The following is a 27,081-nucleotide window of genomic DNA, read 5'->3' as shown; positions in this document are numbered from 1 at the left end:
GACATCATGAGAATATCGGGCTGAAATAAAGTATTTTACGAATGGAGTACATCTTACATCCAAACTTAAATTCGTAGACCAATAAAGGTCATATGGAATTCAGATAAAGGCGCTTATATTGTTAAACTGTAAGTCAAGCGATATACTATTTTCGTAGCATGGTATTTCACTAAAAGCTCTTTAAATGTCGAAAATTAATATTCCAAGGAAACTTTTGTTCAATATAAAGTAAAAGTAGGCGCAGCGGAGCGGGCCTGGGTCAGCTAGTAGAAATATAAATAATATTCATAATTAATTTTTTTGAGTTCTTACGTCTAAATAATTAAAGTAATATCCAAAATAGCAAACAAGTGTAGTGTAAATTCTATTATAAATTAATATTTTGCTATTTTTGTTTTGCACAAAACTGTATTATATTCATATACATATTGGGTTCTGTCCGCTTGGGTTGGTTTTCTTTAACTGTTTTTTTACTTCAACTAAAAGGTGGAATAGATTAAGTAATCACCATTTTGCAAATTACAGTGATAAAAAAATTTCGAATATGACAACATTAGTTTATTTTAATTTGATACAATGAAATAAAATATTGGGTTGCCCAAAAAGTAATTGCGGATTTTTTAAAAGAAAGTAAATGCATTTTTAATAAAACTTGGAATGAACTTTAATCAAATATACTTTTTTTACACTTTTTTTCTAAAGCAAGCTAAAAGTAATAGCTGATAACTGACAGAAGAAAGAATGCAATTACAGAGTCACAAGCTGTGAAAAAATTTGTCAACGCCGACTATATGAAAAATCCGCAATTACTTTTTGGGCAACCCAATATAAAGAAACTACTAATAAGATAAAATTCCCTTCATCAAGAAGAATTCGTTATTTTTCACCACTTTGCCTGACAAACAAGTTGTTAAATACAATTTTGGTAACCGATTTTTAGTAACAAATATTTAGCAAATATTTTATTATTGAACTATTTTACATATTAAACTAGAATATAAATTTGATGTCAACCAATGTTGTCACATATCTTTATGTAAGTGTTTCAAATTTTATTTATCACTGCAATTGTATTTTTGAATGTTTGAGTACCTTGGTTTACTTCATACATAAACAACGAGAAATTAAAGTGTAGTCTGTTATCGAAATACTCCCTTCTTAATTAAACTATACTGAATTATTAATGAAAAAAGCAATCCAGTATGAGCTGGAAAATAGTTTAGATGTTTAAGTTTTTTCCTTTCATAAATTGATACGATACGAATGTAAGATGTGGTATACCACTTACATTTGGTTTGATTTCAATGCTACACCCGAACCCAGAAAATAAATTTACGAGGGTGTCCTTTTATATTTTGAGATTGGACAACCCTTGTATTGCAATCTAGCAACTAACAGCTCTATCGTAAAGCTAGACATTTTTGAGATTATACGTACTCAGAACGTTTTGACATACGAGCGTTATTTGTGTTCTTTACAGTAACTTAAAAGATTCATTTAGCTCAAGAAAAGATATTAAATGGTGAACAATTTCGTGCGATTATTTTTTACAACCTTCAATGTGGATTAACTCAACAACAGTGCATCGATGAACTTAATTCAATTGTTGGCTATGAAGCTCGATCAAGGACCAGTGCTTATCGATGGTATGGTGAATTCAAACGAGTTCGTAGTTCACTCAAACACGAATTTCGTGAAGCTTGTCCAAAATCAGTTGCTGTTCCAAAAACCATTGATGCATAGCGGCAATGACCTATCGTGAGATTGAGACAACCTTAGGCATTAGTCTGACCAGCATACATTCAATATTGTAACATTTGATCATCAAAAAAATTTGTTCGCGTTGGAATCCACACAATTTGTCAATCGCTCAAAAAAAGGCTCGTGTCGATTGGTCGAAAGAAATGCTTCAAAAATACGAAACAACTGAATTTTTGAGCACCCAAAACATCGATTTGATGAATCATTCGCTGTATAGTCCTCACATGGCACCGGATGACTTCTTTTTATACCCGTACGTAAAAACTAAAATGAGAGGTTAACGTTTTTTGACACCTGAAGAAGCGATTGGAGATACCTCAATCAGAGTGGCAAAAGTGCTTCGACAATTGGTTCAAACTAATGCAAAAGTGTATGGATCTTAATGGGGAATATTTTGAAAAAGCATAAAGCGATTTTCGACGACTAATATTCGTTGTTGGCGTTCTCTATTCACGAAATATAAAAGGCAACCCTCGTACTATTTCGATTTTTCCGGTGTTTCAGAAACATAGGAATATTGTGGATGATCGAGTACTTATCATCTCGGACTTTATAGAGAACTAGCCGAACCGAACTGAACCGGTCCCGCTCCGCTGCGCCTTCTTTAACTCTCTAATATCTTTTTAGGATATCGAATTCGTGCGATTGTAGCCTATGACGCTGAACCCGTTCGAATCCTGGCGAAAACATCGAACAAAGCAGTGTTTATACCCTCTTAATGCTGGCGACATTTGCGAGGTACAATGTTATGCATGGTCATTTAAAAAATTTTCCGCAAAGAGGTGTCGCACGGTGTTTATCCCCTCTTAATGCTGGCAACATTTGCGAGGTACAATACCATGTATGGTCATTTAAAAAATTTTCCGCAAAGAGGTGTCGCACTGCGGGACGCCGTTCGGACTCGGCTATAAAAAAAGGTCCTTTATCATTGAGTTTAAACTTGAATCGGTTCAGTTTAGGGGGTACTATAGGGCATACCCCAAAATACTTGGCTCCAAAATTGGATATCAAATTCGTTTTCTACTCTCAAATTCCTATCATTTGAGTCCCATGTTGCCATAATGGGTCAAATAACTCATTTGACGTATCTTTAGTAGGAAAAGCGCCACCTGGACTTGAACGCAAATTTTAATATCATATTCGTAATCTACTCCCTAATACATTTCATTTGAGTCCCATATAACCATGGTCGGCTAATATGCCCATTATAGGGTATTTGGGGGTCGGCGACCTCCCATTACTTGCACCTTATGTTTTATGCCATATTTGTAATCCACTGCCTAATACTTTTCATTTGAGTCCAATATTAACATGAACTTCAAATATATCTGTTTGAAGGAGTTTTGGGGTTGGGGGGGCGAGGCCCCCGCAGTGTACTTGAACCCAAATTTTAATACCATATTCGTATTCAGGTCTCCACTACCTTTCATTTGATACCCTTATTGTGCCCATCGGACCACTTTCGGATATGGGTTGCGTTTTTGCGGTAAAGGGGAGGGTCCGCCTCCACTCGATATCTTAAAATTATATGGCTTATGTTTCCTTCCAGACAAACGTACACAATCTATGAAAATTTTAAGAAAATCGGTTCAGCCAAGTTTCATGTAGTCATAATGGGTCTAATGGCGTTTTTGAGTGGTGGCATGACCCCCTATACTTCGATCTGACTTTGTATGCCAGATTCGAAATCTACTCCCGAATACCTTTCATTTGAGCCCCATATTGAAATGAACGTCCAATTTGTCTGTTTGGGGCAGTTTTGGAGTTGGGGCGGCCCGATGGGTACTTAGACTCAAAATTTTAATATCATATTCGTATTCTACTCTCCAATACATTTCATTTGATACCTATATCTCGATCGGTCCACTTTTGGTTTTGGGTTGGTATAAGGAGGAGGGTCCGTCCCCCTTCCGATATCGAAAAATTATACAGCGTATATTTCCTTCAAGACCTTCCAGACCTTCCCGACACAATATGCGGAAATGTCGAGAAAATTGGTTCAGCCTTTTTTTAGTCTATATCCGTGATTGACTAATGTGCCCATTTTGGGCGTTTTTGTGGGGGTGGGGTGACCCCCTTTACTTCGACATGAATTTGTATGCCATATTCGTTATCTACTCCCGCATACGTTTCATTTGATACCCAAATTGTCCTTATCGGTCCAATTTTGATTTGGGTGATGTTTTTGGGGTAACGGTGAAGGGACCGACCCCTTCCGTTATCAATAAATTATAAAGTCTATTCCAACTTCCTGACCATATTCGTAATCTACTCCCGACTACCTTTCATTTGAGTCCCATATTGTCATGATCGTCAAATAAACCTATTTTAAGGGGTTTTGGGACTGGGCCGCCCCCCATGTATTGGAGAGTATTCTACTCCCCAATACCTTTCATTTGATACCTATATTGTCCCGATCGGTCCATTTTTGGTTTTGGGTTGTGTTTTTGGTATAAGGGGGAGGGTCCGTCCCCCTTCCGATATCAAAAAATGATATAGCCTATGGGTTGGTTTCCTTCTTGACCAGCCTACACAATATGCGGAAATTTCGAGAAAATCGGTACTGCCGTTTTCCAGTCTATACGGAACAAACAAACCGAGTCCCATATATCCGTGATTGGCTAATGTGCCCATTTTGGGCGTTTTTTTCGACATGAATTTGTATGCCGGATTCGTTATCTACTCCCGCATACTTTTCATTTGATGCTCATATTGTCCTTATCGGTCCAATTTTGATTTGGGTGGTTGGGTCCTTTGGTTGGTTGGGTCCCCTTCCGTTATCAATAAATTATAAAGCCTATTCCTACTTCCTGACCATATTTGTAATCTACTCCCGAATACCTTTCATTTGAGTCCCATATTGTCCTGATCGTCAAATAAACCTATTTTAAGGGGTTTCGGGGATGGGGCGGCCCCCCAGGTACTTGGACCCTACTTTTATTATGAAATTCGTACTCTACTCTTGAATACCTTTCATTTGAATCCCATGTTGTCCCTGTCGGTACAATTTTATTTTTGGGTAGTACTTTTGGGGTAAGGGGGAGGGTCCGCCCCCTCCCGAAATCAAAAAATTATATAGCCTTTGTTTCCTTCCAGACCAACCAACATAATCTGTGAAAGTTTCAAGGTAATCAGTTCAGCCGTTTTTGAGTCTATACGGAGCAAACAAACAAACACAAATTGAATTTTATATATAAGATTCCTAAGGTCTGATGAAATACTCCAGACCTATCACAGAAGAAGACGAAGTATTTGGCTTTTTATCTACTCTTAGTATGTCTAAGACTCGCCTGGCCGATGACAAGGTTAGTATTTATTCCCAAACATTGCACGGAAAGTTATGCCCCCACAGAATTCCTATAAACTTGTACGATTTTAATCGTCACGAATTTTGTTTAGATACTTTCTTATGATTTAGGGTGTTGAGGATAGTAAATGACCAATATCGATCTATGTTTAGATTAAGCATTCATATAAACTGATCTTTCGATTCAACTTCTTAAGCCTCTAGTTACTTTTTTTTATTGAATTCGGCAAAATTTGAATTTTGATGTTGTGAATAATTTTTGACCTCCAACATCAATACCAAAAGTGTCCCAAATATGACGACTTGGTTGGAACACCATAGTTTAGTAAGGATCCAGCTTAGTCTCTTTTATTGGGTTGCCCTAAAAGTAATTGCGGATTTTTCATATAGTCGGCGTTTGACAAAAGTGTAAAAAAAGTATATTTGATTAAAGTTCATTCTAAGTTTTATTAAAAATGCATTTACTTTCTTTTAAAAAATCCGCAATTACTTTTTGGGCAAAATATATAGCCTATAGTGATACCACAATAAAAATAAGTTTCACCTTAACCTTTCTTAAGACGAAAAGTTTATTTTACGGAAGTCTTCGAGACTGGATATTATTAGTCATAACTTTTCTTTACCAAAATTTAGCATCCAGTTCCAAGGAAATTAATTAGCAAATAAGCGATTTCTTTTATTTTTACGTTTCAATCTTTGACATTTTGTTTCGTTTAGTAACCGTTGACTTTTGGCTTTTCCCACCTTCGACATTGCCAATGCCACCATTGACATCATCATCATTATCACCATCAATTAACCTTAAGCATCTTTAGAAAGAGAGAAAATCTCGTTGGTTTCTTGTAACGAAATGTTTTGATTATGAATGAATGAACGATTTGCGACGTGTAATCACCGCAGAACGTTGCTCGAATACCTAACGTACAAAGAGCACTGTCTCAACACATACTACATAAGGACAATATGGGGCATTGTATGACTAATACAATGCCCCATATTATACTGTGCGTCTATTCCGCAGAAAGAAAAAGGAAATGGAAAGACGTGAGTGTGAGCGAATTGAGATGTACAGGAGTCGGAATGAAGTCCGGAAATTCTACCAAAGAATTAAACATCAAACCGATAGCTTTGGTGCAGGCACATTCTCCTGCAGAGACAAAGAAGGAAATCTGGTAACTGACACAGATCACATGCTGAGGATATGGAAAGAACATTTTACCCAACAGCTAGTGTCTGACGCTGGCGGCGAAGAGGATATCGCAGAACCAATCCCTGATGATGGTATAGAATGTTTACCTCCTAGTCAGAATGAGGTCCAAGTAGCTGTGACCCGACTAAAGAACAACAAGGCAGCAGGAGCCGACGGGTTACCCGCTGAACTATTTAAGACCGGAGGCCACACGCTGATAAGGCGTAGGCATCAGCTTATCTGTGCAATCTGGCTAAAATAACGTATACACGATGATTGGCACCTCAGCATACTATGTCCCGTACACAAGAAAGGAGACAACATGGAATATGCCAACTACAGAGGAATAAGTCTCCTCCCCATCGCATACAAGATACTCTCGAGCGTACTGTGTGAAAGATTAAAACCTAAAGTCAATGAGATAATTGGGCCCTATCAATGCGGCTATAGACCTGGTAAATCCTCCCTGGACCAGATATTCACACTGCGCAAAATCCTGGAAAAGACCCGAGAAGGACAAATCAACACCTGACTACAAAGCCGCCTTCGATACTCCTTAACATTGAAAGGTATTTAAAGTCATGTCTGAGTTTGGTATCCCTGCAAAATTAATAAGACTCTGCAGGATGACACTTGCTGATACGCGTTCCTCAGTAAGAATAGGAAAGAATCTCTCCGAACCATTTAATATCAAACGAGGTTTCAGACAAAGAGGCAGCCTATCGTGTGATCTCTTTAATATCCTGATGGGGAAGATTATATGAGATGCAGATGTGAATAGATATGGCACACTAATCACAAGGGAACACATGCTACTCGCCGACGATATCGATATCATAGGTCGGTCACCGGAAGTAGTAACTGCAGCTTTTGAAAGAATCGAAAGGAAGTCAGTGAAAATGGGTCTGACAGTAAATGGATATAACACGAAATGGATGGTTTCAACTCCCAAAAAGCCTTGCACAACCGAGCAGATGAAGAAAATGGAGAAAGTTGGGAACCACAACTTTGAGACAGTCAGTAACTTTATATACCTCGGCACCGCCGTAACCGAAACGAATGACACCAGTTTTGATATAAAGCGAAGAATAATACTGACAAACAGATGCTACTTTGGACTAAGTAGGCAGTTTAGAAACAAGGCCACCTCTCGACAGACGAAGATTACACTATAAAGACACTGATACTACTCGTGCTGTTATATTGTTCTGAAGCATGGGCACTTGTGAAAGCAGATGAGGCAGTGCTTGGAGTATTTGAGAGAAAGATTCTTCGTAAAATATATGGACCAGTTTGCGTTAATGGAGAATATAGGCTACGTATGAACCACGAGCTGTATGAACTGTATGACGACGATAGCATAGTTACACGCATCAAAATACAACGGCTGCTTTGGCTAGATTATGTTCTCAGAATGGATGAAGAACCTCCAGCAAAGAAGTCTTTTGAAGGCAAACACGGTGGTACACGCAAACCGGGAAGACCAAAAGCCCGATGGAAAGATCAAGTGGCGGGAGACACCTCGAAACTTGGTGTCAGAGATTCTGGAATGAGCTTCTGCGCTCATCGAAGCGCTTGGAACGCTATTCTACGTTCGGCTAGTGGAACAAATATTCTGTCATAGCCAATTAAAGTACAATAATAGTACATATATATTGGGTTGCCCAAAAAGTAATTGTTGGTAATATATTGTAGTAGTAATATAGTCGGGGTTGACTAATTTTTTCAACGGCTTGTGACTCTTGTAATTGTAATTGCTGTAGTTGCTTTTGAAAAAAAGTGAGCGAAATTTTGTTTACATTTGCTTGGCGTACTATGGGTACCACATGTATTGAAAGAAATTCATTTAACAAACCGAATCAACGCTTGTGATATGCACCTTAAACGCAATGAATTCGATCCGTTTTTAAAACGAATCATAACTGGAGATGAAAAATAGATTGTTTACAACAACGTTAGTCGAAAACGATCATGGTCCAAGCATGGTGAACCAGCTCAAACCAATTCGAAGGCTGATATCCACCAAAAGAAGGTTACGCTGTCTGTTTGGTGGGATTGGAAGGGTGTGGTATATTTTGAGCTGCTTCCAAGGAACCAAACGATTAATTCGGATGTTTACTGTTAACAATTGGACAAATTGAATACAGGCATCAAGGAGAAGCGACCAGAATTGGTCAATCATGGTCTTGGTCATATTCCACCAGGACAACGCTAGACCGCACACATCTTTGGTCACTTGCCAAAAACTGAGTGAGCTTGACTGGGAACTTTTGATGCATCCACCATATAGCCCTGACCTTGCACCATCGGACTACCATTTATTTCGATGTTTGCATAACTCCTTAAATGGTAAAACTTTCGGCAATGATGAGGCTATAAAAGCGCACTTGGTTCAGTTTTTTGCAGATAAAGGCCAGAAGTTCAATGAGCGTGGAATACTAAATTTGCCAGGAAGATGGCAAAAGGTTATCGAACAAAATGGCAATTATATATTTGATTAAAGTTCATTCTAAGTTTTATTAAAAATTCATTTACTTTCTTTTAAAAAATCCGCAATTACTTTTTGGGCAACCCAATATAATCGTTATCATCTTGATATTCGAATTTGAAGACCCATGTTCGTCCGTCTGTTTGTCTGTCAAAAGCACTCTAATTTTCGTTGGAGTTAAGCTAAGCGTTTGAAGTTTTGGTAAAATGCTACCTGTGCGTGTAGGTAGGTTGGATTTGTAAATGGGTCATGTCGGGCCATTTTTCGATACAGCTGCCATAACAATGGATCTCGAATTTCAATTTCTTTAGTCTTTAGAGGGAGCAATTCTTGTCCGATTGATCTGAAATTTTGCATGATTTGTGTTACATAGACTATTTTGCCAGGTAGGATTGAAATTGCAGGTAAAGTAGTGCTATGACTTCCAACTATGGTCCAAATCCATAACGTGCTATAGCTGTCATATAATCTTGAAAATGGGTCTGGCAGTCAATCTCGGATCTTGAATTTTTAGCCTCTAGGGGGTGCAATTCTTATCCCATTTGTCTGAAATTTTGAATGAGGTATTTTATTTAGAATTGTGAGAACTGTGGCAGGTTGGGTCAAAATTGCAGATAAAGTTATGCTATGACTTTGAACATCCGTGCCAATTATGCTCGAAATCCATAACCTGGTATAGCTGTTATATAAACCGATCTCGGATCTTGACTTTTTTAGCCTCTAGAGGGCGCAATACATATTCGATTTGGATGAAATTCTGCATGAGGTGTTTTGTTTTGACTTCTTACAACTGTGCCAAGTATGGTCTAAATCGGTTCATAACCTAATAAAGCTGAAATTTAAACCGATCTCGGTTCTTGACTTCTTGAGCCTCTAGAAAGCGTAATTGTTATCCGATTTTGATGAAATTTTGCATGAAGTGTTTTGTTCTAACTTACAACAACTGTGCCAGGTAGGGTTCAAATTGCCGGTAATGCTATGATTTGAGCATCGGTGCCAATTATGCTCGAAATTCATAACCTGGTATATCTGTTATATAAACCGATCTCGGATCTTTTTTAGCCTCTAGAGGGCGCAATACATATTCGATTTGGCTGAAATTGTGCATGAGGTGTTTTGTTTTGACTTCTCACTACTGTGCCAAGTATGGTCTAAATCGGTTCATAACCTAATAAGTCTGAAATATAAACCGATCTCGTTTCTTGAATTCTTGAGTCTATAGAAAGCCTAATTCTTATAAAATTTGGCTGAAATTTTGCATGAAGTGTTTTGTTCTGACTTCCAACAACTGTGCCAGGTAGAGTCCAAATTGCCGGTAATGCTATGACTTCTAGCATCGGTGCCAATTATGTTCGAAATCCACAACGTGGTATAGCTGTTATATAAACCGATCTCTAATCTTGCCTTTTTAGCCTCTAGAGGGCGCAATACATATTCGATTTGGATGAAATTCTGCATGAGGTGTTTTGCTTTGACTTATTACAACTGTACCAAGTATGGTCTACTTCGGTTCATAACCTAATAAGTCTGAAATATAAACCGATCTCGTTTCTTGAATTCTTGAGTCTATAGAATGCCTAATTCTTATCCGATTTGGCTGAAATTTTGCATGAAGTGTTTTGTTCTGGCTTCCAACAACTGTGCCAGGTAGGGTCCAAATTGCAGGTAAAGTTATGCCAAGACTTCCAACATCCGTGCCAAATATGGTCGAAATCGGACCACAACCTGATACAGCTGTCATATAAACCGATCGCCCGATTTGAGTTCGTTAGTCCTTGGGAGGCGCAATAGCTATCCGGTTTGGCTGAAATTCTAAACGGGATATTTTTGCATGACTTCTAACAGCCATAGGTACGGTTCTTATCGGTCCATAACTTGATTTATCTCCTATGTGTCTAAAAAGTCATTCGGAGAACTTGCCACATGCGACCCGTGGTGGAGGGTATATAAAATTCAGCCCGGTCAAACTTATCGCTCGTTTTATTGTTTTTGTTTTAAATACCTAATTTGGCCTTAATCCAACATATTTGTGTATGCCCCTATATATGGGTGCACACACACACACATTTATGCTCCAACAGAAACATGTATAAACACGTACATTCTTGTTAAAAATGGTTGTTAGTACATGGAAGTGATAACAACATTGTTGCTTTTCGTTGCCATTATGGAGTTTTCGCTTCGAAACGACCAATGTCAAAATACTAACAAAATTGCTTCGAGTACACCTGTCAGCCAAGCAGTCAAGCAGCAAAAGATGAAGACTAAGATACTTTGATCGTTTTTAACAATTTATGGAAGTTTGCTCCAAGCGGGAAGATAACCCACACCAAAAGAAGTAGAAAAAAAATCAGCCCCACCGGGAACATGAAAGGATATGATATTGGCGTTATTGTCAGTTTCTTGTCAATTGATAAAGAGAAGTGATTTGATGCTGGCATTGCGTTTGCTCTTGTGGTCGTAATGTCTTCGAAAGACATCACCAACAACAACAATTCCACTCACACACATACCTAAAGCGTCAAATCACTTGCGAAGTTGATAGAATTTAGCTGACTTTTGGAGCCATTGAAAGTGTAGCCCTTATTTAGCTCACTTTTAATCAATTTTCCATTTTCCCTTCTTTCTCTCATTTTCCCTTTCAGTAGGAGGAAAAAGGAAAAAGTCAATTTAATGTTGACTTGTTGAATATGCTGACGTTGAACGAGGGTTGACAAATTTGCAAATTTAGCTTGAATAGAGATTTGCTACAACGCACGTGCTACGTCCTGTTGTTTTTCCACGAATACGAATTTACATTTCAATAATTTATTTGCTTGAATTTGAGAAGTGGGATATGTTGATATAAGAAAAAAAAAAAGATTTTTATTAGAAATACAAATGGAAATGACATATGTGAGTAGCAATTATTTTGTAGTCGTTATTCTTAAATTCATCCTTAAGCATTTATAGAGAAATAATTTTGGATTAGAGGTAAGTATAGCATAAACAAAGCTTTGGAGTGGAGGCGAAGGTATCCAGAAATCAATCTAATACAACAAAACAGAAGAAACCTAGTTCCTGCTGATAAAGTGCAATAAGGCAGCAGGGCTTATTGATTAACAAGGAGGTGAGGTAATGTGAGCTAACTATAAAAATTGTTCATCCTTATTGTATAAAAGTTTCGATTTGAATTATTGGGATATTTGGATTATATAAATGTCATTTTTGATCTTTGATCATCGGAAGGGGGCTGACCCTCCACCGTTACCCCAAAAACACCACCCAAAATCAAAAGTGGACCGATAAGGACAATTTTTCAGTATCAGAAGGGGAACGGACCCTCCCCCTTATGCCAAAACCACAACCCAAACTCAAAAGTGGACCGATCGGGATAATATAGGTATCAAATGAAAGGTATTGGAGAGTAGAATACGAATATGGTATTAAAATTTGTGTCTAAGTACCTTTCGGGCCGCCCCAACCCCAAAACTTCCCCACATAGATATATTGGACGTTCATTTTAATAAGGGCTCAAATGAAAGGTATTCGGGAGTAGATTTCGAATCTGGCATACAAAATCAGATTGAAGTATAGGGGGTCACGCCACCCCTCAAAAAACACCATTAGACCCATTATGACTACATGAATTTAACATTGCCGATATTATTTATGGGAAAAATATCAATCGATATTCAGACAAAAAAAAAAAAAAAAAAATATCGATATTGCCATCGATATTTTGGCAGTTCTACTTTTGTGGCTCAAGAAGTCAAGATTCAAGATCGATTTATATAGCTGCAATATCAGGTCGTAAACCGATTTGAACCATGCAGTTGTTGGAAGTCATAACGAAATAAGTCATGCAAAATTTCAGCCAAATCGGATAAGAATTGCGCCCTTTAGTGGCTCAAGAAGCCCATTTACAATCTTAGCCCACCTGCAGTAATAATACGAATTTGTGCAAAATTTAAAGCTCTTAGTTTTACTCCTTCAAAAGTTAGCGTGCTTTCGACAAACAGATGGACGGACGGAAATGGCTAGATCGACTTAGAATGCCATGACGATCAAGAATATATATTGGGTTGCCCAAAAAGTAATTGCGGATTTTTTAAAAGAAAGTAAATGCATTTTTAATAAAACTTAGAACGAACTTTAATCAAATACACTTTTTTTTTTTCTAAAGCAAGCTAAAAGTTACAGCTGATAACTGACAGAAGAAAGAATGCAATTACAGAGTCACAAGCTGTGAAAAAATTTGTCAACGCCGACTATATGAAAAATCCGCTGCGCCTTCTTTAACTCTCTAATATCTATTTAGGGTGGGGACACTTCGCCCTGAAGGTGGATATCGTGCTACTGTAGCCTATGTCCGCCTATGACGCTGAACGCCTGCGTTCGAATCCTGGCGGAACTTCGGAATAAATTTAAAGCGGTGGTTATCCACTCTTAATGCTGGCGACATTTGCGAGGTACCATGCATGGTCATGTAAAAAATTCTCCCCAAAGAGGTGTCGCATTGCGGCACACCGTACGGTCTCGGCTTTAAAAAAGGTCTCTTATCGTTGATAAACTCAACTTGAATCGAAAAGCACTCATTGATGTCTGAAAAGTTTGCCTCTGCTCGGTGCCTTTCCTTTGAGCCCCATATTACTGTATTGGTAAATATTTCGGGTTTAGGGGGTATTTCGGGGGTGGTCACTTGGCCATCAAAGTAAATATAAGATTCATGCTCTACTTTCAGAAACATTTCGTATGAGTCCCATAATGGCATGATCGGTAAATAAGTTGTGTTTGAAGTCGGGGTGGACCCCAGGGTGTTTGTCCCAAAAATGAATATAAATTTCCCGAAAGTTAAAAAATATCCACCCCAAATAGCTTTTATATAATAGGGAGGTATTTTGGGGTGGGGCGGCTCCCCAAACGCATGGCTCTATATTGTCGTGATTGGTCTATGTATCCATTTGGCGGGTTTTGGGCTGTCCCAGCGGCACCCGTCCCCAACAATAGAAACCATGTCTTTTTTGGTGATTGTTAGAGTGCAAAAAATTTCGAACTAATCGCATTACCAATCTCCGAGATCTGGTAGTTTTGAAATTAGGGTAGTAAGTAGTGCTTTTTAGGGCAGACATTTCGACTCTAATATGCTCCATATTGCTTTAGTCCGAAATAAAGTTCAGTTTAAAGGATGATTTAGAGCGCACACCCAAAATTTAATATCAAATTCGTTTTCTACGCTCAAATACCTTTCATTTGAGTCCCATATTGCCATAATGGGTCAATTAATCTATTCGAAGTATTTTTAGGAGGAAAAGACCCACCTTGACTTGAACGCAAGTTTTAATGTCATATTTTTAATCTACTTCCAAAATAAGCCATGCTCGGCTGATATGCCCATTTTGGGGTTTTTGGGGGTGAGGCGACCTCCCATTACTTAGACCTAAATTTTTATGCCATATTGGTAATCTACTGCCGGATACTTTTCATTTGAGTTCCATATTGATGGGAACGTCGAATATTTTTGTTTAGAGGAGTTTTTGGGTTGGGGCGGCCGGCTAGGTACTTGGACCCAAAATTTAATATGATTTTCATTTTTCAGTCTCCAATACCTTTCATTGGATACCCATATTGTGGCCATCAGTCCTCTTTTGGATTTGGATGGCGTTTTCGATGTAAGGGGAAGGTTCAACCCCTGTCCGATATTTAAAAATTATATAACCTATGTTTCCTCTTTTTATACCCTCCACCATAGGATGGGGGTATACTAATTTCGTCATTCTGTTTGTAACTACTCGAAATATTCGTCTGAGACCCCATAAAGTATATATATTCTTCATTATCATGTCATATTAAGTCCATCTAGCCATGTCCGTCCGTCTGTCGAAAGCACGCTAACTTTCGAAGGAGTAAAACTAAGCTATCTAAAAGTTTTGCAAAAATACTTTTTATTAGTGTGGATTGTAAATACGCCACATCGTTCCATGTTTTGATATAGCTGCCATATAAACCGATCTTGGGTCCTGATTTTTGAGCCTCTAGAGGGCGCAATTCTTATCCGATTGGAATGCAATTTTGGACGACGTGTTTTATTATGATATTCAACAACTGTGCCAACTATGGTTCAAATCGGTCCATAACCTGATATAGCTGCCATATAAACCTATCTTGGGTCTTGACTTCTTGAACCTCTAGACGGCGCAATCCTTATCCGATTGGAATGAAATTTGCACGACGTGTTTTGTTATAATATCCAACAACAGTGGCAAGTATGGTTCAAATCGGCCCATAACCTGATATAGCTGCCATATAAACCGATCTTGGGTCTTGACTTCTTAAGCCTCTAGAGGTCGCAATTGTTATCCGATTTGCCTGAAATTTTGTACGACGGATCCTTTAATGACCATCAACATACGTGTTTATTAAGGTCTGAGTCGGTTTATAGCCTGATACAGTCCCCATATAAATCGATCTCTCTATTTTATTGGGTTGCCCAAAAAGTAATTGCGGATTTTTTAAAAGGAAGTAAATGCATTTTTAATAAAACTTAGAATGAACTTTAATCAAATATACTTGTTTTACACTTTTTTCTAAAGCAAGCTAAAAGTAACAGCTGATAACTGACAGAAGAAAGAATGCAATTACAGAGTCACAAGCTGTGAAAAAATTTGTCAACGCCGACTATATGAAAAATCCGCAATTACTTTTTGGGCAACCCAATACTTCTTGAGCCCCCAAAGTGCGCAATTCTTATTCGAATGTGCTGACATTTTACACAGGTCTCCAACATATAATTGACCCCTTACTCTTCGATCTGATTTTGTATGCCAGATTTGTAATCTACTCCCGAATACCTTTCATTTAAGCTTCATATTGGTATGGAATACCAATTTGTCTGTTTTTAGAAATTTTGGAGTTAGGGAGACTTTCTGGGTGCTTGGACCCAATTTTTAATACCTTATTCGTATTGTACTCATTATTGCCTTTCATTTGATATCCATATTGTCTTTATCGGTCCACTTGTGATTTTGGGGGCTATTTTGGGGTAGCGGGAAGGGTCCGCCCACTTCCGACATCAACAAATTATAAAGCATATTGCTTCTTCCAGACCATATTCGTAATCTTCTCCCGAATACCTTTCATTTGAGGCCCATATTGTCATGATCGTCAAATAAACCTATTTTAAGGGATTTTGGAGCTGGGGCGGCCCCCAGGTACTTGGACCCAACTTTTATTTTGAAATACCTTTAGTTTGAATCTCATATTGTCCCGATCGGTTATTTTTGGGTAGTACTCTTGGGGTAAGGGGGAGGTTCCGCTCCCTTACCGATATCAAAAAATTATATAGCCTATGTTTGCTTCCAGACCAACCTACAAAATCTGTGAAAATTTCAAGGTAATCGGTTCAGCCGTTATTGAGTCTATACGAAACAAACAAACAAATAAGCAAACACTAATTCAATTTTATATACGGTCTACTATTTATATTCGCCTTCGTTGGGGCTATATGAAATCAAACCAAAACATTAGATCGTATCGTATCTGTCTCATTCCCTCTTAAAAAACTTTTATTTGCTTTAAATAATTCTTAATGCACTAAAAACTTCTTTCTAACAATTTTTAGCTGTTAATATTATTTAAATATTTTTTTTAAATAAAAAATAAGATAATATTTAGGGTTTAAAACTTTTTTTGTTTTAAAAATCTTACAAAAACACATTCTAGTGTAGTAAGTTAACCTTTATGAAATTGTAACTCCCATAAAAAAATTTCAAGCAGATACTTCTTTGCCTACTGTGAAGCTGTAAGCTGTGTGTTTATATAAAAAATATTCTTTTAATGTGTATTTATAATTTTTTTAAAATATTAATAGCAGTATTATTAATTTTTTGAAAATAAACATTAAAGTACTTAAAACTTGTAGAAAATATGGACATTGATTATATTAAATATCAACATATTAGTAAAGTTTTTGTTTAATTAAATATTTTTTTTTCATTTTATAAAAAAAAAATTCTACAAAAAACTAAGAACCATCCACATAAAAAGAATTCTAAAGTATGAAAGAGAAATAAAAATTTAAAATTTTTTTATTTATGTATTTATTAAACTCATAGTAATAGTAAACAAAAATTTAGCTATAAAGGCTATCAGCTGAACTTTTTCAATATATTTTCTTGTTAATTTGTTAATATAATGAATAAACTCCTTAATATAACAGAAATTTTCGAAATTAAAAATAATAAAATATATATTTTTATACCCACCACCGTAGGATAGGAGGTATATTCATGTAGTCAATCCGTTTGCAACGCATCGAAATATCAATTTCCGACCCTACAAAGTATTTATCTTTCGGATCGTCGTAAAATTCTAACACGATTTAACGATGTCCGTGTGTCTGTCCGTCTGTCTGTTGTAATCACTCTAGAGCCTTCAAAAATTGAGATATTGAGCTGAAATTTGGCACAGCTACGTCTTTTGATACACGCTGGTTAAGTTCTTGAACGGGCCTAATCGAACCATATTTGGATATAGCTGCTATATACACCGATTTTCCGATAAAGGGTCTGAAGACCATAAAAGCTTTATTTATTACCCGATTTTGCTGAAATTTATAACAGTGAGTAGTTTGAGTCTTCCCGACAACTAGCCGAAATATGGTTCATATGGATCGGACTATATTTAGATATAGCTACTATATAGACCAATCTCCCGATAAAGGGTCTGAAGACCATAAAAACTTTTTTTCTTCCCATTTTGCTGAAATTTAAAACAGTGAGTAGTTTAAATCTTCCCGACAACTAACCGAAATATGGTTCAGATCGGACTATATTTAGATATAGCTACCATATAGACCGATCTCCCGATAAAGGGTCTGAAGACCATAAAAGCTTTATTTATTACCCGATTTTGCTGAAATTTAAAACAGTGGGTTATTTTAAGCCTCCTAATATCCGACCTTAATATGGATTAGATCGGTACATATTTGGATATAGCTGCCATATAGACCGATCTCCCGATAAAGGGTATGAAGCCCATAAAAACTTTATTTATTACCCGATTTCGCTGAAATTTGGAACAACGTGCAGTTTTAAGCCTCCCAACATCCGACCCAAATATGGTACAGATCGGACTATATTAAGATATAGCTGCCATATAGACGGATCTCTCGATAAAGGGTCTGTAGCCCATAAAAGCTTTATTTATTACCCGATTTTGCTGAAATTTGCAACAGTGGGTTATTTTAAGCCTCCCAACATCTCACGTAAATATGGTTCAAATCGGTCTATATTTAGATATAGCTGCCCTATAGACCAATCTCCCGGTAAAGGGTCCGAAGGCCATAAAAGCTTTATTTTTTATCTGATTTCGCTAAAATTTGGAATAGTGGACAGTTATAAGCCTTCCAATATCCGACCTTAATATGGATTAGATCGATCCATACTTAGATACAGCTGTCATATAGACCGATCTCCTGATAAAGGGTCTGAAGGCCATAGAAGCTTTAATTATTACCCGATTTCGGTAAAATTTGAAACAATGAGTTATTTTTAGCCTCCTGATACCGACCCAAATATGGTTCAGATCGGACTATATTTAGGTATAGGTGGTGGGTATATTAGGACTATAGTTAGGTATAGCTGCCATATAGACTGATCTGCCGATAAGGGGTCTGAAGCCAATAAAAACTTTATTTATTACCCGATTTCGCTGACATTTGAAACAGTGAGTAGGTTAAGACCTCCCAACATCAAACCTAAATATGGTTCTGATCGGACTATATTTAGGTATAGCTGCCATATAAACCGATCTGCCGATAAGGGGACTGAAGCCCGTAATAGCTTCATTTATTACCCGATTTCATTGAAATTTTAAACAGTGAGTTTTTCTGAGCCTCACGATATCCGACCTTAATATGGTTTAGATCGGTTTATGATAGGATATATCTGCCAAAAAGACCAATATTTTGTTCTACAATATTGACATATATGTTAGACCACTCAATGTCCGTGCCGAATTTGAGTGCATAAGTTATCCAATTTTCACCGGATTTTGATGAAAGGGGATCTACATACATACCCGAGGTGGTGGGTATCCAAAGTTCGGCCCGGCTGAACTTAATGCCTTTTTACTTGTTTAAATTTATTTTTTTTTTGTGAATATAAAAAAAATTTTCTGCTATGTAATAATTTTATTTTATATAAACTAATATATTAAAAATATGAAAAATTATATAATGTCAACAATTTATATTCATTTTATATTATTTTTCCATTTGATGATGTAAAATGTTTATGCATAAGTTTACATAAATGTATGAAAATGTGATGAGTTTGGATTTTACCAAATCCTTTTTCGATTAAATCTTCAGTTTTGTCTACTCCCTTCAATGGGTTTCAAGCAAAGGCAGGCGCCAAACTTACCTGTACATAGTGCGATAATAGGTCGGTTGATGCGGTAATGTAGCGCTGGCACAGCGATGATTACAGCGGAAGTCATCATCGATATCCAAAACATTGGCTAACAACGACTTGGAAGATCTGTACAAAAATTACAAATGAAATTGAAATCAATTGAGACATTTTAAGAGTCCAGACAACTTTGCAAATGGCTGACTTCCCTTGTCTGGTTGAAGGAAGTTTATATAGGGGGACTTTGGGGGGTAGGGGTTTAACTTTCTATATATATGAATATTTCAAGTTGAGCTGGAAGGAGGGTGGGGGGGGGGGGGGAGGGTGCAAATAATGGACCAACATTTGTAGCCAAGCATCTAAAAAAAGGTGAAAAGAAAGGCTAAACACAACCCCCTCTCCATATATATATTGTACATATACGCTGAGAGGGAGTGAGGGGCGAGACTTATTGTTTTAGGCATAGGGTTGGATCATGGGTCAGGCTGGCTGAGTAAATAGTAGTACCACCTTTGGCCATGTGTCAGAGATTTTTTTTGAATTTGTTTTTTTGTACAATTACCTTTCCTTTAACTCAACATTCTGTATGTGTTGCTTCTTGTCGCCATTGTTGGAGGATGTCGACGACGATGATGGAGGCGGTGGGCATTCGTAGCCAACCTGTCCTGGTCTTTGCATGCGCAAAATGCAAGGTAACCAATAAAGGAATATTACTCTTATCTGGTGGTTGGCAGTGGGCAGAGAAATAGTGATTTTTGTTGTGATATTTTTGTTGTACATAATTTTTTAATTTGATTTTTGTTTAAATTGTTTTTTTTTAGATTTTTAACATATTTTTTAAAATTTTTTAAAGCGATTTTTTTAAGGAGTTTCAAAATCAATCATCGAAGGAACACAAGGAAATAGAGATAGAGAGCGAGAGCGAGAGCGAGTTAGAGAGATAGATCAAGAGCAAGAGAGAGAGAGAGAGGGAGAGAGTGAAGAGAATCGTGTGTACATCATCCACATGGTGAGTTTTGATTGTTGTCATTATATTTTCATGATGATGTTGTAGTCGGTGGTACAGGTTTTATTTTAGTGGTGGTGGTGTTGGTAGTAGTAGTAGTAGTAGTAGTAGAGGTGGGCGTGGACGTGGTAGAGTAGTAGCATGGGATTTCAAGTGTTTTTTTATTTTCATATTCATGGAATTTGAAGGGTCAAATTTTGAAGTTCCCGTTGTAGGATTTTGTTTTTCACACAAGTAAAGTAAAAATTTAAGAAAAAATATAAAAGTTTAGTTAAGGTTTTATATAGACAAAAAAATTTGTTTTTTTTTTATAGAAAAAAGAGTTTTAAAATAGGCATATTTCTCTAAAAAAGAGCAGATATTTTGTGTGTGTTTAGAAAAATGTTTTATTTTACATTAGGTCTTGTTTTTTTTTTCTTCATTTTTCACGAGGTTGTTTTGTCTTGGACTTTAGGCATGCAATATTTGAGTTTTTTTCATAACTTTTTTTTTTTAATTTATTTAGATTTTTGTAAAAATTAAGCATTTTTCTTTAAAAGCATATTGTTTTGGTTTGTTTGTTTTTGGGGTGGTGTGGTGTTATTGTTAAAATAAGTTTCAAGACTTAAAATTTTATTCTTGGATATGGTGAAAGTGTTTGCGGTGGTAGTGGTAGTTAGTTTTGTGGGTGTAGTGGTTGGTGGATGGTGTTTTTTTTTTTGTTATTTGGAGATTTGGTAAATGGTTGGTTTGCCGTGTTATATGGAATATAAAAAAAAATACAAACAAAGATATTTGAAAATAAAAACTTAAATGAGATCGTTTTTTTTTTAGAATTTCATAAATATAGATATGTAAAAATTTTCTTGTTTTGATTTTTCGAAATTGTTTTTTTTTTTGGTTGTTGTAGAGAAAAAGAAAAATTATTACCCATTCACTCATTTCATGCGTATCTGGATTTCTATGATGATAATTGAGGATAAGTATGGTTGACACAACTGATGAAGCCACCATAAACATAATGCAATTGAAATAAGTTCCTAGAAGGACACAAAAATTACACAAATATTGTACTTACTACGTTCATTTTAAAAAAGTTTCAGTTTTTTTTGTTTTTTGATTATTTTTTCAAATATTTCAAAATTAAACGTTGTTCGTTTGCTGTTGAAATGTTTTGGTATTGTTTTTCTTAAAGGACAAACATTTCTTAAAATTGAGGAAATGTTTCTTTTCTATGGTTAAATATTCGTAAGGTTATAGGTTTTTCTTCAGAAAGGTTAAAAGTGCCCATAATGCACTGTAGTTTTTATATGAAAATTTATTTGATTGTGTAAAGAAAGGAAACTTTTTTGCAAGGATTTTTTATACAAAAAAATAAACAAAATGTAAAACAAATAAATAAATAATGTTTTTATTAAGATTTAGATATAGAATAAGTATAAGAGAAAGTATAAAAAAACATATTTCCCACACCTTTAAAATAATCAAAATTTTGTCTAGAGACGGAATGATGTAATCAGCCAATAGATAATTTGGCCTTTAAGGTTGTCTTTTATATTTCGCGATTGGACAACCCTTGTGTTGCAATCTGGCAACTGACAGCTCTTTCGTAAAGCTTGAAATTTTTGAGGTTATACGTACTCAGAACGTTTTGACATATGAGCGCTATTTGTGTTGTTCACAGTAACTTAAAAGATTCATCTCACCCAAAAAATGGAATTAAATCGTGAAGATTTAAGAACTTTCAACGTGGTTTAATTCAACAAAAGTGCATCGATGAACTTAATAAAATTTTTGGCGATGAAGCTCCATCAAGTAGCAGTGTTTATCGATGGTATGGTGAATTCAACCGAGGTCGTAGTTCAGTCAGTTGTTGTTCCAAAAGCCATTGATGCTGTGCGCCAACTGATATTGCAAGATCGTCATGTGAACTATCGTGAGATTGAGACAACCTTAGGCATTAGTGGGACCAACATACATTCAATATTGCATGAACATTTGAACGGCAAAAAAATTTGTTCCCGTTGGATTCCATACAATTTGTCAATCGCCTAAAGAAAAGGTTCGTGTCAATTGGTCGAAAGAAATGCTCTTAAAATACGGTACTTCGAAACACGTCTATGTGACAGATGATAAATCGAGGATTTACATGTATGCGAACAAAAATTAACAGCAGTCGACTGTATGGGTGTTTTAAGATGAGCCAAATCCAACAAAAGTTGCTCGCGCACGTAGCACTTCCAAGCAAACGATCGCCTGTTTTTTCGGAAAAAAACTGGATATGTTGCAATCGTACCACAAGAACAACGCAAAGCAGTCAATTCGGAGTGGTACACCATCATTTGTTTACCAGTTGTCTTCCAAAAAATCAGGAAAACCAACCGCCGAAAACGGATCACTCTTCATCACGACAATGCGAGCTCTCACACATCGGCTCAAACAACTGTATTTCTGAACACTCAAAACATCGATTTGATGAGTCATCCGCCGTATAGTCCTGGCTTGGCAATGAACGACTTCTTTTTTTCCCCTACGTAAATAATAAAATGGGAGGTCAACGTTTTTCGATACCTGAAGAAGTGGTTGATGCGTTCAGAATGCACATTTTGGAGATACCTCAATCAGAGTGGCAAAAGTGTTTCGACAATTTGTTCGCAAAACGCATTCGATGATTAATATTTGTTTTTGTCCTCTAACCCCGCAATATAAAAGGCAACCCTCGCACATGTACTGCAATCATTAAAGAAAGCTATAAAACAATAATTAATTGTGGTTAGTCTTAAATCAAACATGCCAACATAATCCAGTGTGATTGTTTTCAAAATTTTTATTAAAGAATTGAATAACCGAATGATTTGTCTACAAGCAGGCGAAATCATTTAATTTGGTATTTTAAAACTTTTCAATAAGAAGGTCACCACCCACCTTTAGGTATGGTTTTTGAAAGGAGCATCTTTGTAGCAATTTTGTTAAATATTGAAAATTGTACTTTTTCGAACACCAAGAAGATGAAGATTACTTTAAAAATAATCAAACACCAATCTTCCATTGCGCTGCAGCCGATGATCTTACAATAGACCTTCGCTACACTCAATCTTTTTATTTCATGACCCTTAGTGGGTGCAATGGTGAAGAAATTTTCTTGAAAAATTCCGTGCGTAAAGTCACAAATCTCCTCTGGATGGTTGTTGATAAAGACTTCCCACAAAAAAAAGTACAAAGGGACCACTTAGAATTTGTTTAGTTCTCAGGCGACATAGACAAATATGATTTTTTTTGTGTGTCATAGCTCATAACAATAATATCTGAATCAACTCCTACTAAATTTCCAACTATTCAGTATTCAGAGTACTAAAAATAGTACCCAACAAGAAAACTACTGAATAATAGATTTTTCGAATGCCTTATAATTGCATATGTTATGATATCATATCAAAATTCGAACCCAGTAGAACAAAGGCTGGTTTTGATCAGCAAGGGGAAAGGTGATCCAGAATTGCCATCGTCTTACAAGCCACTGTGAACAAAGTGCGCAAGCTGTTGGAGCATTTAATAAAGTCTAGAATCGTCGAGGCTATCGCCGCAGAAGAAGGACCCTCGAGACGACAACATGGCTTCCGCCCACACGCAAAAAATATAAAACGTCTGGGATTTTCTTACGACAGACAAAATACTTTTATCAAGAAGTTTTTCTTTTATTGTAACCGTGATACGTTTCGCTTCAACATATCAAACTTCTGTCTCTGTTACTAGAGAAAAAAGGTGAGTATTTGTGTGTATAGATCAGTGGTGGGCAATAATAATACTCACACTATTGCACATTACTTTGTATGTACACAAGAAAGTTATTCCAAGCAAGTCTAGAGGGTTGCACATAATTGCAATTGCGTGCTCGTTACTGGTAAAGACTTTTTCAAACACATAATTTTTTTTCCTTCTTTTGACTGAGCAAAGTGCAGTCAGAGATTTGAGCAGCTTGGTCAAGTGCGGATGGTAAACTCGGCAAGTGAATATTTTTAAAGTTTCGCTTTAAGTACAAAAAATGCTGGTATGTCCAATGGCAAAAATCATTAGAGCAATAAGAAAACAACAAGAATTTCTAGGGCACATACATTGTTTTGTTACGTTGACGAAGAAACAAATGTTCAGCCCAAAGTAAGTATTTAAATGTGCGAAAACAACAACTCCCATAAGTATTTTTTGTTTGTTTTGTTTATAGCATAACGAATACATCAGTTACAGGCGACAAAAAGATTTTTCTAAAATTCGAAAGAATTCATAGTTAAAAGTACAAAATAGTACGAAATGCAACTTTTTTACGGATTGAGCTAATGAATTGGGTTTGGGTAGCACCTTGATAGTTAATTTTGGGGGACTAGATGGTTTTGCTATAATTCGTACATTAAGGTACTTAAAATCCCAATATGGTCATTTCTTTAAGGATTGAGACAAATTGGACATTAAAACATGTTTGAGTACCAAAGTGAAAAAAATGTATTTTTATTCTTGGTACTATTTGGTAGATTCTTTACAGAAAGTGACAGATTCCTGAAATTTTTGAAAAGACTTTATAATTTTATAAACTGGGGAACTGCTTGGATTTTCGGAAGTTTTACATTAAAGAGAGGGTAGCGAAGCGACCGGGAGTAGGCTAGTGACATATAAAAAAGCATTAGCTTTGAAAGGCCTCTGCGTGGCCTAGTTACCCCTAGGAATGTTTAAGCCTTACGCTTTAAGTACTTTCGTCGCAATATTGATTTTTATGATAATATATTGGTTTTTATTATACCCTCTACCATAGGATGAGGGTGCTCTAACTTGGCTATTCCGTTTGTAATACCTCGAAATATTAATCTGAGACCCTATAAAGTATGAATATTCTTGATTGCCTTGACATTTAAAGTCGATCTAGCCATATCCGTCCGCTTGTTTGCCTTTGGAAAGCACGCTAACTTTCGAAGGAGTAAAGCTAGGCAATTGAAATTTTTGTTTTTGTATAATGCGTTTCGTTAAGTGGCAGTTAATTCAATTCTGGGAATTTTGAATCAATTATGAAACGTAAATTTTTTATGTATTACTCCCTGGTGTATACAACCCAGGATCAATTCTTCTTACTGAAAGTGTAAAAACCTTCATAAGCCATCTTAAGATGCAATTTATATGTTTCTAGTGCTGCTTAATGTTTGAATCTATTAAAGAACCCCTAATAAGAAAGAAATTACCAATGAGTTGAAAAATGCGAATTCACAATAAACATCTATTTTATACTGGGAAGGCAAATGAAAGGCATGAGTATGAACCGAGGGGTCATACGGGAATGTTAGAGTAGCAGGTAACGATGCTTTACCAGCTAGAGCTTATATATTTTTTTTACAATATGGTTGAATTAAATATCAACATCGAGGAGTCTCTTTTCTATCGAGTTTTAAATATTAAAGAAATACAATAAGTTGAACGGCAAGTCTGTTCAAATTTAAAGTCAAGAAAATATTTGCGGCGGCATTCGACACACGTGCAGTGTACACAATTTCATTAAGTTGATTCAGTTGGGCCTTTTCAATAGTGGTAGTGTGCCCAATTGTGTAATCTCTTCACAGCTGTAACGGCTTTTATGCTAAACTCTAACACACACGAATTTCTCAAGAACCTTTCCGAATCTGAAAGAGCACGATTAATTATATTTTGAAAACAAACGTATGGTTGCCCAAAAAGTAAATGCGGATTTTTCATATAGTCGGCGTTGACAAATTTTTTCTTCGTCTGTCAGTTATCAGCTGATACTTTTAGCTTGCTTTAGAAAAAAAGTGTAAAAAAAGTATATTTGATTAAAGTTCATTCTAAGTTTTATTAAAAATGCATTAACTTTCTTTTAAAAAATCCGCAATTACTTTTTGGCAACCCAATAAATTGTAAGTATTTACGAAATCTAAGAAAGAACTAAATTAGATGAAAGAACTAATTTACATGAATTTTCATTTCATTGAAATATATGAACTGAACTAAATTGTAAAAGTCGGTTCTCTATGTTGACCAGCTCAGTTATGTGCATGTATTGCTTTGTAGCAAAAAAAAAATATAAAACGGCGAAAGAAACAAATCGGTGAACGAGTAGAGACCAAAACAGATCGGAATTATTGACCAAACGGAACAAAAGACCGAACTGAACTGCTGAACGAAATAGTTCAGAGAGCTGAAATTAGTTGAAGCGATCAAGATCTTTTATAGACGACATTGTTTAACTTTTTGCCAGCAAGGTCAGTAGTCACATACTTTTATTTCGCTTACTTCGTGCACTTATATGCCACTTTTTTGTTATAACAACCAGCCGTGATTTTCGACGCCACATTTGGTTGGCAGAAAGCAGCTGAGCTGGAATGTAAAATAGTGAATAAAACTGATCAGTGTTGAAAAAGAGACCAATTGAGATTAGTGAACGAATTGTATTTGGAAACCAAATGAACTAGTGAACTAACTGAGCTAGTTGGTTCACTAATGACACTAGAGTCTGAACTGAATTAGTATCGATCTTTACTAGTGAACGAATTGCACTAGTGAGCAAAATGAACTAGAGAACGAATAGAACTTTTTAAAGAAATGAACTAGTGAATGAACTGAACTAGTGAACGAACTGATCTGGTGAACGATATAGGCCAGACAGTTGAAATGAGTTGAAGTGACCGAACACTAGTATAAACTATATTATCTCGCGCTCATGCTAGATAAATATTCACATATTTTTTTGATTCATCTTTGTTTCATTAGTTTTCCGCTTTTCGGTGATATCAATCGACTGTGAGTATTGTTGTTGCATTTAGAGGTGGATAAAAATAGCTAAGATAGCGTGTACTATGGTTAAAGAGACTTGACTAGTCATTAAACAAAAAAAAAAACCTAAAGAAGATTACTGAAGAAACTGAACTAATGGTCGAACTAATCTTGGGTACGACCTGAATTTGCCAA

The 27,081-nt window shown here is 36.3% G+C and overlaps 1 protein-coding gene across 1 annotated transcript in view; it reads right to left on the bottom strand.

Moving 5' to 3' along the window:
- The window catches only part of LOC106084296 (neuronal acetylcholine receptor subunit alpha-7), a 791,555-nt gene that overhangs the window by 19,684 nt on the left and 744,790 nt on the right, over window positions 1-27,081 (bottom strand). The window contains exons 9-11 of the mRNA XM_059366858.1: window positions 21,052-21,161; window positions 19,699-19,856; window positions 19,149-19,265 (exon numbers count right to left, since the gene is read on the bottom strand). Of these exons, the coding sequence (XP_059222841.1) occupies window positions 19,149-19,265; window positions 19,699-19,856; window positions 21,052-21,161 (385 nt within the window). The remainder of the gene's footprint in view (window positions 1-19,148; window positions 19,266-19,698; window positions 19,857-21,051; window positions 21,162-27,081) is intronic.

This window comes from Stomoxys calcitrans, chromosome 4 (assembly GCF_963082655.1).
Source record: "Stomoxys calcitrans chromosome 4, idStoCalc2.1, whole genome shotgun sequence".
NCBI lineage: Eukaryota > Metazoa > Arthropoda > Insecta > Diptera > Muscidae > Stomoxys > Stomoxys calcitrans.
Note: the sequence above shows the minus strand (reverse complement) of the source record. Positions and strands in the feature narration are given on the sequence as shown.